The sequence below is a fragment of the Helicoverpa zea genome, chromosome 29, assembly GCF_022581195.2.
Source record: "Helicoverpa zea isolate HzStark_Cry1AcR chromosome 29, ilHelZeax1.1, whole genome shotgun sequence".
NCBI classification, from domain to species: domain Eukaryota; kingdom Metazoa; phylum Arthropoda; class Insecta; order Lepidoptera; family Noctuidae; genus Helicoverpa; species Helicoverpa zea.
In genome coordinates, this window is record NC_061480.1 from 5,417,383 (window position 1) to 5,430,826 (window position 13,444).

Consider the following 13,444-nt stretch of genomic DNA (forward strand, 5'->3'; position numbering starts at 1 on the left):
CAATCATCTGTTTTCAGTCGGTCTGATACCGGCTAAATACCTGATCTTTGTAATGTGCGTACTACCATTCATTTCTATACTGATCTGAAAAAACTATTTATTCTACTACAATTACAGATATTAAACTTATATTATATTATAGTATGTATGTTACATTTAAGTTATCCTAGTTTTAATTTAGATTTACAATGGAAATATTCCTTTAAGATTATTTATTTATTAACAAAAATGACTATAAAGTAGTCTCCTCTCGACGTAGGCCTCCCCCGTCTTTTTCCAATACTGCCTGTCTCTAGCTTTGGTCATCCAAGTAGGTCCTTGTCTTTCCAGAAATAGGTATATCCGCCCAGCGCTTTCTCTGTCGTCCTCGTGATCTTTTGCAGTCTCTGGGAATCCATTCCGTTATCTTTTTAGTCCATTTATTGTTGGACATCCGACATAATATGTGCTCTATACTGATTTATGAGCCCAAAAAAACTGTCGGCCGACTAAAAAGTGTGTAGTGTGCTACCACTCTAACTTGAAAAGCCTTGACAAAATGCTAACTTAAAATATGCATTCGTTATCAGTTTAACTCGAAAGAACTTTGTCGAGAAAGTCGAACTTTGAGTGAAGAACTTATACGAACTTGGTCGAGCAACGTGTGATGTTATGACGAAAAGTTGGGGGCGATTTGAATATTTTGTGGTTTAAATAATTATTAGTCTTTTCGTTGTCACCTTTGAGAAAACAGGCCTGTTTTTTGTGTACTTAAGCATTTTTTTTCTTGTTCTTAGATAATAACTAGTGTTCTGTTTTGTCACCGACTTTAATAGGTAAAAACTATCCCTTCTAATATTATAAATGCGAAATTAACTCTATCTGTCTGAATTGACCTTGAGAAAGAACATAGGATAGTTTTATCCCGGACTTTTGACGAATTCTCTTGGAAACGCGATATAACCGAAGTCTACGCGGGCGAAGCCGCGGGCGGAAGCCAGTAGGCAGTATGTTATAATATGTTTCCGTCATCTTTTATTTACTTTTGTGTATCTTGATCTATTTATTAATTCTTATTTTTCTATTGTTCCAGATAAAAAAAAAAACAACAAAAATGACAGTGGACAAAAAGTTGTATCTAACCTACCAAAAGATGGCGCTATTACAAGAATCATGAAACTCCGATAGATGTCGCCACGAACGCTGTAATGTGAAGTGCTAGAGTGGGATATAAATATTATTTTGTGATAAGTGCGAGTGAGATGCGAGACGGATCTAAACCTAAGCCTAGTGGCTCCGCGACTGGCCAGGGTTTTGATGATGAAGGTGAGCCATATTTTTAACCGACTTCAACAAAAAGAGGCTCTCAGTTTGATCTATATGCATGTATGTTTGTGCACAATTATATCACGTTTGGCTGAACCTATTTTGATGCGGTTTGACAGAAGTATTTGTTAGAGTTAGGAGAAGGTTGTAGGTAGGTAGGTATATTATCGAAGTCAATGATATTTTATTGTAAAAAGTACTCTATAAAATAAGTATACTTCATACGACATATAAAGATATTGTTAAGTATCTAAAAGAGATTCCATTATTGTAACCCCCAAAATCGAATTTCACACCACGAAAAAAATCATAAAAATTACCTAGTGCGGGCTGGAACGAGACTCCAAGGGTTTCGTGAAATTATCTATAAATCTAAAAATCACATCCATTGCAAGAGATCCCCATATAATATTTATTGTACTCTGGTTTTCAATATTTGTTGGTATAGTGGCAATAGAAATAAATCATCTGGGAAAATTCAATTTCAATAGTCTATATAACACGGTTCGTGAGATACAACTTATTGAAAAGCAGATAGTCATAGTAATAGGGTCCCCTTTGGCCAAAGGCAGCGAAGTCTTAGTCGCATTTTACCCAAACTCTAGAACCATGTCAAATTATAGGTAGGTCTAATTTAGTGAAGTCAAATTGGAACTCCTCTTTTTTGAAAATCAAACTAGAAACAAAACCATAATCTCCAAGCTCAAAAAACTCCTACAATTTCCCGCATCTTTGAATATTTATAACTTTTCCCAGTGTAAGTCGGAACCTACTCTTTTAGCTAGTTTTGACCCAAATACTTTTGAGGCATCGATCGGGTACAAAGCTAGATTCGGACCTTCGAGTTACTTAGACTTTTGTAAACTTATCTGGGTATACCTACTGAAAGAAACGAAACGGCTTTGGCCAAAATCAGTGTTTGGACTTTGTCTCGCATAAGGTGGTACAGCATAATGCTAAGGGCCGTATTGCGTGACACATAAAACATATTTTGAAGTAAATATTGGGCATGTAAGTAGTTGATGATGATGATGATGATGATGTCCTCCTAGCCGATTATCGGCTACGGCGGCTGTTCTCATGTAAGGAGATTAGCCAACTGCGCAGGACATATTATAGTGCACAAGCATTTGCGCAGACACAGGTGCACTCCCTATTCCTTCACTCCCATAGCCCGATGGGACGGGAATCCGACACGACCGGAAAGAGATCAGGCGCAGGACCGACATTTACGTGCTCTCCGATGCACGGGTGAATCAATCACCAACTTCCAGGCTTCGGGCTGCTTTGTGAAAGTCTTCTAAAACCCACAAAGCGATTTCGGCCCGACTCGGGAATCGAACCCGAGACCTCGTGCTCAGCAGCCACACTTGCGACAACTAGACCAACGAGGCAGTATGTAAGTAGTTAATCAGTATGTAGATACATATTTTCAACTGACACTATTGTGTTGTGTCTTCATAAATTCTTGCGGTCTAATTGAGAACCTCTTTCTTATGGGAATTCGATAAAAAACTTTCAGTGTTAGCGTGTTAAACAAAAAATGTTATAAGTAATATTTTTTTTTCATCTTATAAGAACTTATAAGAAATAAATTATATTTTTTATTTAATGACCATTATTACTTTAGTTACGCATAGTAGTTGCGGGTGAAACCGCTTAGAAAGCTATTCCGGCTATATAGGGCCGCCCTTACAATCCCTTTTCAGAGTAATGCTGAGGCATTACAGTATACACTTTACCTTTTATTGAATAAGTTTTTTTCGTATCACATAGCCTACGTATTTTGTTATCGACTTCTTAGAAAGGGCTTGACATTTATCGTAAGTTTATTTTTGTTATTGTTAGATAGTTTGATTTTTAGGTATATTATAGATGAATGACTGTTCTCCGAGATCCCAAGGGAACAACTTCCCATTCCTACATAAATAGTAATCTTTCTCAATAAATGAGCTATTTAACACTGAGAGATTTTTCTAATTGGTTCCTGAGATAAAAGCGTTAATACAAACAAACAAACTCTCACTCACTAATGTTCGAGATATACTAAGAAAGTACATACAACTTAAATAAGTCGCATTGGTACTTGTCTGACATGGAATCGAACCCACATACTTAGACTTGAACCTTGGTGCTTAACCAATAGACCAGTTTTTCCATCATCAGCTAAAACCACCTTCTCTTCCAGGATCTTCAGCACCAGAGGAGACAAATGACGAAGAATTGGCGTCTCTGAAGAATATTCTCCGGTTTCCTGAGGAAGTGGCTCTCAGGTTAACTGACACTGAATACCAACTGTTTTATCAAGTAAGTTATATTTTTATCATTATTTTTTGACCATAGTAAAGTCTGACAACCAGTCTTACCAAGAGGTATTGGGTTGCCAGGGTAACTTGATTGAGGGGGTCAATTAGGCAGTCGCTCCTTGTAAAACTCTGCTGCATCTGGTTAGGTTGGGCTAGGCAGATGATTTTAAACACAACTCAATAGAAAATATACGAGATGAAAGATGACATGAATAGGAAGGGAGTGAGTGTCAGTATGACCGAGTGACAGGGAAAATGGAAGAGGATGACATATTGCGCCGACCCCAAATAAAATTGGGAACAGGGCAGGAGAAAGAAGAGGAGAAAATATATAAGTTTACTTTTTACTCGACTGCGCTAAGAGGGTTATGTTTTTCGAGTTTATGTACAGGCTTTCTGCTCTTTGATACCTTCTGTATTCTGTAATTTGTCAAAGATTGATCTTGATTGCATGATTGGTGATCTTATTTTGAGAATAATAAGCTTTTTTTTTGTCGGGACACGTTTTCACACACAGTCAGTTAGCCCCATGCTAAGTTATTAATTAACTTGTGTACATATAGCTACATATATACAATTTTATAAATACATATTACAACACCCAGACCACGGCCAACAAACATGCTCATCACTCACATGTCAACCGAACCGGGAATCGAACCCAAGGCCTCAGGTTCGGCAGTCCGGCAAGGTGACCATTGCGCCCTCAAGGTCGTCGTTTCTTAGGAGATTTTCCGTTATGGCACCTCCGATAGTCATTTTGTTTTCCGTGTTTCATGGTTTCCACTGGGATTTGAATGAATGCCACAGGAATCCAATATGGCGTCTATTATGCTCCTCGTAATTATATTTGTTAGTTTTAATTAAAAGAACGAAGGGAAAAAAAGAGCTACTTTTTTCAATAAATCCATTGGAATGTGAGAGCATTTTTCTACATACTTGTACAGTGCAAGCACGACAAAATTGACATCATCGTGTCAGCACTTTACTAGCTACGCGCGCTCTATACTTTAGTACACAATTATCACTCAAATCGCGTGCACTCATTATCATTCAATTAAATTCTATTTTTACGTATTCTTTGCGTATTAATCAACCTATCAACAATAAAAGGTGTAAAGACCCTACATCTTTTTGGTCCTTCGAGCATCCGTATATGCGGGACTCTTTCGCGTTAGTAACTGTGTGAATAAGCTGTCGGCGCGGAAGTACAGCTCCTGCGACTACGACTTGTGGACAGAGTAACATCCGTCTGCTGCAACAACCCTCTTTCCGTGAGGACGAATCGCGGAGAGGACAATACAGCAAACCGTTGAAAGCATAAGCAAATCTATCATACAACGACAATCATGAGCGCCACCATGGAAAACATTTTGGCCAATCAAGATCAGATCATTCAAGCCATGGAGCAGCTACGGCGGAATTTCAAGAAGGATTCTGCGGATCGCAAAACTCCGGCCAACATCCAAAAACGTTTGCAAATCCTGGATTCATACTGGAGGGAGTTTCAAGAGAATCATGCTAAACTGTATGAATTTGAAGAACGTGGGTATGCCTACTTTTCAGAGAACATGTACGATGCCATGCCAGGAGATGAGTTAAACGACCGAATGATGATTTAAGACTGACTTTATTATAATAATAATTTGGGTTATATTGATAGGATTACACGTGTATGTATACTTATTACTACTACAACTTAGATACTACTACACCTTCCATCCGAAAGAAAAAAAAAATATGACAATATAGGAGTATTTTTTTTTTTTTTGACATTTAAACAGTACAATATAAGTATAATAAGTTTTTTTTTAAATATAAAGTACACAATGTTATGTTTACATAAGATTACATTTCTTATAAAGATTGATTAACATGAATAAGATAGAACATAAAATAAAACATTAACAGTAAACTGTACTTAGACAAAACAGCAAGTAGGTATTACATTTGAATTATATGTTATTGGACATATAATTTTGTGCGATTTTTATGCACTAATTCATTATTACCATTTTTGATTATTTCTACATTTGGTGGCATATCTTTGACTACTTTATATGGACCAGAGTACAAATCACTTAATTTATTTCCTGTCTCATTTTTCAAGAGTACTAAATCATCTTTATTATAGTTTATTGGCTTAGTATATTTATCACATGCAATTTTTCTCTTTTCTTTAGACTTTATTAAATTATTCCTCGCCTCTTTATGTGATAGTTGCAACCTGTATTTGAGCTCACATGGGTAGTGATCGTAGTTGTACAGTGGTTCTAAATCAAGAGTCAAATTACTTGGTAGTGAGCATTTTTTACCAAAAACAAGTTCATACGGAGTAAATTTTGTCTCTGTATGCACTGTCGTGTTATATGCAAACGACCAAAAAGGTAACCAACTGCTCCAAGTCTCAGGGTGACTATCAATTTGAATGCGAAGAAAAGCATTTAAATTTTTATGTGACACTTCTAACGCTCCTAATGACTGGTGGTGGTACGCAGTCGAGTTTAACTGATTGATTTTAAGTAATTTACATACCTCTTGAAATGTAGATGCGATGAACTCTTTCCCTCTGTCTGTAGTTATTACTTTCGGTACTCCATACCTAAGAATAAAGTTAGTCACAAAACTTTTAGCTACCTCATTAGCTTTTTTAGAAATTAAGGGATACGCTTCTATATATTTAGTTAGTTCGCATTGTACAGTTAAAGCATAAGAATAATTATCGTTATCAACCTCAAATGGACCCACTAGATCTAAATATATCTTTTCAAAAGATGTGTTAGCTGTCGTTGTTATTGTTAATGGCTCTTTTACGGGTAACGAATATTTTTGACGCTGGCATTTGTCACAACGCCTAACAAAGTTCTTAACATCGTTATCTAACCCTGGCCAATAATAGTACCTTTTAATGTTATTGACCATCCTTCTCATACCTGCATGGCCACTGCTAGGTAGGAGATGGAAGTCGTTTAATATAACTTTTCTATCATCTTCATTATAAATTGTCTTTACATTATTTATTATATGTATAGGTGGACCGGTCCTATCTTTCATAGATTTTATTTCTTCGACTAGTTTTTTAATAAATTGCTTATTATCTTCCTTTTTAATTATACTTATTTCATTTACATTTATTATTTTACAAAAATCATCTAACTCTCTCACAAACTCGCGTCGCGTCATTCGTGAGTCAGAGGTTAGGTATTTAATATAAATAATCTTTTTCTTGTCGACATAACAGAAAGTTTTATTTTCTTTACTAATGACTTTTAATTTCCTCAATTTATTTAATTCTTCTTTATTAATCATACGTAATTCTACTGATTCTGCCGGTTTTACATGATTACTTATGACCTTAGGCTGATCAGACCTTAAATCAGTATGTACCATGTCCAACGAAGAAGAATCAGGTTTATTTATTTTTCGCGATTGAGCCCGTGTCATGACATTTACAATGTTCTCATTCAATTCTTTTAATTCTTTCGAACTCAAACAGATTCTAGACAATGCATCTGCAGCTGCGTTATCTGAACCTTTTACATATTCTACGTCAAAATTGTATTCCTCTAATAGCAAACGAAACTTCATAAGCCTGCTCGATGGATCTTTCATGCCAAATAAGTAGACTAGCGGCTTATGATCAGTTCTGATCTTAAAGTATTGACCGTACAAGTAAGCTCTAAAATGTTTGACAGCCCAAACTATCGCTAACAACTCTTTTTCTATAACCGGATAGTTTGATTCGGCCTTATTCAGGGTTCTGCTAGTAAAAGCTACAGGTCTGCCATTTTTATTGGATAAAACTGCTCCAATAGCTTTATTAGATGCATCGGTTTGCAAAATAAAATAATTTTCTTTTGAAAAATCTGGATAATCTAAAACTGGAGGTGACATGATACAGGTTTTTAGTGTTTCAAAAGATTTTTGGCATGTTTCATCCCAAACAAAATCAGTGTTTTTTCTACAAAGTTGATTCAATGGTTGTGCAATTTCAGCAAACTTAGGTATAAATTTTCTGTAGTAATTTAAGAATGCCACGAACCTTTTAACTTCATCGGCATTTTTCGGACAAGGATAATTTTTTACTGCATTTACTTTATCGGGATCTGGTAATATCCCTTCGTTAGATATGTAATGTCCCAAATATAATATCTGTTTTTTAAGAAAAGTACATTTTGAAGGATTTAATTTTAAATTAACGGATCTGAGTCTTTCAAAAACATCCTGTAAGTTTTTATTATGATGTTCTAATGTCCTCCCAAAAATAATTAAATCATCAAGATAAATTAGACACTTTTCATTATTAAGTCCTGACATCGCCAAATTCATCATTCGCGAGAATGAACTGGGACTGGTTTTCAATCCCATGGGCATTCTCGTCATCTGATACTGACCAGAATTGAAAGCAGTGAATTTTCGACAATTTTTATCCAAATTAACGTTATAATATCCTTGATATAAATCTAGATGCGTGAAATATACACTTCCAGACAAGGATTCTAAAATTTCGGTTATATCGGGTAGAGGATACTTGTCATCCTCAATACAGTTGTTCAGTTTCCGATAATCGACAACAAGTCGCCATTTTTTATTTCCCGATCCATCAGACTTTTTAGGCACCAATAGTATTGGGCTAGACCAGTCACTTTTACTAGGTTCTATAATACCATCCTTCAATAATTTACTAATTTGCCGATTTATCTCTTCTTTCTGACTAACTGGTAACCTATAAGGTTTAGAAAATACTGGGCTAACATTTGGTTTCAAAAAAATATTGTGGGTGTAAATATCAGTGGCTGTCAATCTATCGCCTTCTAAATAAAAAATATCTGCATATTTTGCACAAATGTTCTGAATACTCTGAAATTCTAAGTCATTTAAATCATTTAATTTCAATAAGGAAAATAATCTTTTTACTCGGTCAGCATTTTTCTCATTTTTCTCAAAACTGCAAATATTATAATCGTTAAGATCGTAAATAGTAGGTTGCACTCCTGACAATGTTACAGATTGTTCAGTCACATTCAAAATCTTTATAGGTATCTTTCCATTTTTAGGAGTCGCTACCGAGCTGGCTAAATAAACACCATCTTGTAATTCTTGTGAGCAAATTATGCAATCGGATTGAAATTCAGTTTGAATGTAATGTATGGATTCGCAACGCGGCGGAATTTCTAAAACATTAATGTTATTGTTGTTAGTCAAAGGCAAATAAATTGTTTCGTTCAACCCTAAGTTTAAAGATAAAACATTATGCTTGAAGTCTAAACACGCTCCAAATCTGTTCAAGAAGTCTCTACCTAGAATTCCATTCGACGAAACTGGTAACGAATTGAAAACAAAAAACTTGTGGTCAAAAACATGTCCATTAATGGTTAATGGAACATAAACATATCCAATGGTTTGCACTTCGCCACCTAATCCGTTTATAATTACATTCTCGTTATGTATTGGAATGCTGAATTCGATCGCATGTTTATAAGTTACGGCTGATAATGAAGCGCCCGAATCAACTAAGAATGAATAAGTTTTATTGCATGACGCAATCAATAAATGAATAAAACAATTACTACTACTATTGGCTAAAATTGAATGACTTTGGTTATTCTCGAAAAAACTTGTCAAGTCGGGGTTCATCTGAAATTGGTTTCGAATCTTCATTAACTACATTAACCGTGTTTCTGTTTATCCCTCGATTTCCACGATAATAATTATTACGAAACGTACCTCGATTATAACGTCCTCGGAATCCTTGGCCACGCGAGTTCGACTGCCTCCATGAACTCGATCGCTGTGAGTTTCCATAGTAGTGCCCTCGTTGAGCAAACGCTCGCCGATTACGTCCATTGCCTCGTGGATACCTAAAGTTATTATGATAATGCCTAGAGTAATTATTGGACATACCCATCACCTCTCCTGCGGCTGAAGATGAAGTCTCCTCATCTTGAGCAGCTTGTATGGCATCTTTCAGGGAACTGTAATTTCGAGCGGAAATTATCGTACTGATTCGGCGATTTCGTAACCCGTCGGAAAACTGTTTAATCGCTTGTTTTTCATTTATAGGTTTTAAGATGTTATAGCATTCAGTGTTTCCGTCGGCTTGCGATATCGTGAGATCAACAAACAACTCTGTTATTAACTTCCCATAGTCAGAAATGGGCATATCATTTTGACGTGTTTTTTGCAATTTATTTTGAATTGCATTAGCGGCCTTTTTTGGCAATAACTCTGTTTGCATGTCTTTAATCAATGCCTCAACACTCGAATAATCATCTTTAAGGCGTAATTTAGCAGATTGAGACAATCTACTCTTTAATATAAATTTAATTAAATTATTTTTGCATTCCGGTTTGGTTAACAAAGAATCATAATACCGGATATTGTCTATCAATTGTTTTACGCTTGTCTCATCATCTGAGATAACAGGTAGTAAACTCAGAGCGGTTTTTAAATTGAAACTATCCATATTGCTCGACGTTTGAGGTTTTACCACAGGTTGACACAATATTTTAATTTCCTGATATAACAAATCAAAATTCTTACGATAGTTTTCATACAATGGAAAATCATCAGATTTAATCGTACCTTCCGTAACTTTATTTTCAAAGTCTAATAACCATTTAGAATATTCACGTAATATATTATTTGCCTCTTTCAGCTTAGTTTCTAAAATTCTACCTTCACGTCTACTTGGTCCGATTTTAATTAAATATGCTCGAACTTGTTTCAATTTCTCATATAACTGTTCTAAAGAAATATTCATAACTTACCACCAAACGTAGTACATAACGATTATAATCACTTACATAGCACAAGATACATTTTAACTGACATGTATTATATTAATAATTATTACTAGATTAAATGACGATTAAGCATACTAAACTGAATAGGTACATGACTTAAAATATAAAGACGTAGACGAAAGTCATAACCATCCGATTAATAGACACTTTTAACGCACTTTTAACACCGCACTTTTGGACATAGGTAATATACGCACGTAAACACCACTTTTAGGCACTGATTAACCGGTTACACTTTATAATACGCCCTGGGTTGAGTCGCCTCTTCCTCATTACCAGCTGCCGGAAGTTGTGGTTGCCGAAAGAATGACCTTCGCAAGGTATTTCTATTTATCTCCGTGGTAATCCACTTTATATGACAGCGCCTGTACGTCCGGTACACGCAGTACAGGGAACCCAGCAGGAGTACTAGCACGATGATGCACAGCAAAATGTTACTGGTGCTGAGCTGATAATGCACTTGTTCAGCTGCTGCCTTGTTACTTCCCAGTGCTGTCTGCACGATCATGGTCTCCTCTTTAGTTTGAGAACCACCCATCTTCACAGATTTTACTTTTAATCAAGTTTTCGGAAATTACGAACACGAATGCACAGTAGCGCAGCACAAGATAGAACGCCATAGCTTAATTCAGTTCATTAATTGTACTTAGAAGAAATATTCCACTCCATATACGGAGAGTGTCATATTCGACGCGTGGATCTCTCGGGCAGGGTCGTCATGTAAGGCGCATGCCAGGAGATGAGTTAAACGACCGAATGATGATTTAAGACTGACTTTATTATAATAATAATTTGGGTTATATTGATAGGATTACACGTGTATGTATACTTATTACTACTACAACTTAGATACTACTACAAAGCAAGAATTCTCTACAATGAAGCTCAGGATACTATTCAAAATGACAAGCCGCCTACTAGTGCGGAAAAGGGGGGTAAGTCGCCTAGCACTTCATCAATTCATATATCTGATACTCGCAATCAAGAAGCTGCGGATGAGCGACACCAAACGAACATGTTATCGGTAGAGCCAGATAAACCAAATATCAAACCGATTGGAACCCCATCCACATCATTATTCAAGAAGATTGTCTCTCGAGGTAACGCCAGTAAATTAGAAGAAATGCTCCGCAAGCAGAAGAGTAACTTCAAGGCTTTATCACGAGCAATCAGAAACCTGCTATCAGATATCTGCTTTCTTTTCATTTAAAATCGGTCAGCTTTTAGTCTTTTTAACAGTAAAACATATCTAAACAACAATAATGAAGGTCAGTTTTTAATGAAATTCGAAGTTGACAATCTATGGTACTCTGTTTGAATTAAGATTAAAAACAATCTTGATAATAGTGCATGATGACAATGTTTCCTGTGGTTACTCCCTTCCCGTACCCAGATAAAATATAGGCTATGCCACCAGCTTCCAAGGAATACTATATATCTTCCAAGGATTGAAATAATTTTTCAAATTAGTCTAGTCGTTTTGGAGCCTTTAGGGCACAATCAAACTTTTTTTTCTTCTTCGTAAAGTAAGTATATACCGAGTGTTTCAAACCTTATCACGTTAAATCCTATCACATAATATACTATAAGATATTCTATGGCGAATTGTAAACAAATAACCTAATTCATTCAGTGGTTTGTCATTTTTTTGTTTTCATAATTTACAACATAATGTTTAGCAGGAATAAGTTAGGAGTATCGAATGTTTTGACCAGTTGACAGCTGTCAGTTTTCAAGGGAGAATTTCCGTTATTTGTAATGACTGACTCATGAATGGTGTTTTAATTCTCGCATATTTTTATTCTATTGGCTTTGTTTTATTTTTGCGTATTTTATTTTTTTTCTTTGTGCTAATCGACATATAAACGTATTTAATTTAATGCGATTAGGAACGACACACCCGACATATATAGATAGCTATATACCCGAGTTGGGACCAAAAACTTCTAAAAGTTACGAAGCAAGAACCAATAATAAAGCTTTAAAGGGACGACTAAATCGTCGTCTCAAATTGGCATAATAATCTTTTGACGGCGAGAGAACAAAAATGGCTTCCCTCAATTTTCTATCGCTGCTGTGAAATTCTAATGACTGGAATTGGGTTTTTATTATTTTGGTGCAATGATTTCAATTGAAGGAAAGAATGGGGTGAGAAATATTTATTGTGTTTAACAGCCAGTTTCTTCATCAAAAGTTAAAGCCAAAGTAAAAGTCAAAGTAATGTCTAAAGTAAAAGTAACGGTCAAATTCAATTTTTCTATTAGTTTTGCTGTCACTTTAGCCTTGAAAAAACGTATTTGACCGTTACTTTTACTTTATATAGACATTACTTTAACTTTAACTTTTGATGAAGAAACTGGCCGTTAGAAATGTAAATGTAAAGGGTTATGTTATGAGGAAAATAAAACATTGTTTATTTGGCTCTTCAATAATACAAAACAACAAAAAGCGGACGATTTGTCTTTTTTTGAAGTCGTTCATAATACTGGTTTTAAAAACAATGCGTAAGTACTTCAGACAAGTGCTAAGTGCTACAAATGAAATACATTACACAACTTTGATGCCAAAACCGTTCTTGCTAAACATTTTGGTGTAAATAATGCTTCAATATCAGTCATATAGTAATCACATAAAATAGTAACTGCATTGCAAATAATATGACAATCCAGGTTACAAAAATAACACACTTAAACATATTATCAGTCCCAATCCTTACTAACTCTTAATATAGTGCGAAAAGGACTATCTGTCAGTCGCACTATCACGCCTAAAAAACTGAACCTATTTAAATCCAATTTGGTAAACAGGTTATCTAAAGCCTGAGAAAGAAAATGCTATAGGGTACTTTTATCCAAGTAAATCTCTCGGGACACAGAACAGTCAGTTCAAAAACATTATTTCTTGTAGAGATACTTCGAAACCACAACAATAATAACACTTTAAATCAAAATAACCATGACAGAAGTATCCTACACTCCTTGACAACTCAAGCAAACCCACATAACACAGCTAGTTTTATTCTACAAT

At 35.4% G+C, this 13,444-nt stretch overlaps 1 protein-coding gene across 1 annotated transcript in view; it reads left to right on the forward strand.

Annotated features, from left to right (window-relative positions):
- The first annotated feature begins 1,241 nt into the window (after window positions 1-1,241).
- LOC124644223 (1-phosphatidylinositol 4,5-bisphosphate phosphodiesterase epsilon-1-like) overlaps window positions 1,242-13,444 on the forward strand; it is a 94,365-nt gene continuing 82,162 nt past the window's right edge. Inside the window, 2 exon segments of the mRNA XM_047183474.1 lie at window positions 1,242-1,305; window positions 3,494-3,612. Of these exon segments, the coding sequence (XP_047039430.1) occupies window positions 1,242-1,305; window positions 3,494-3,612 (183 nt within the window).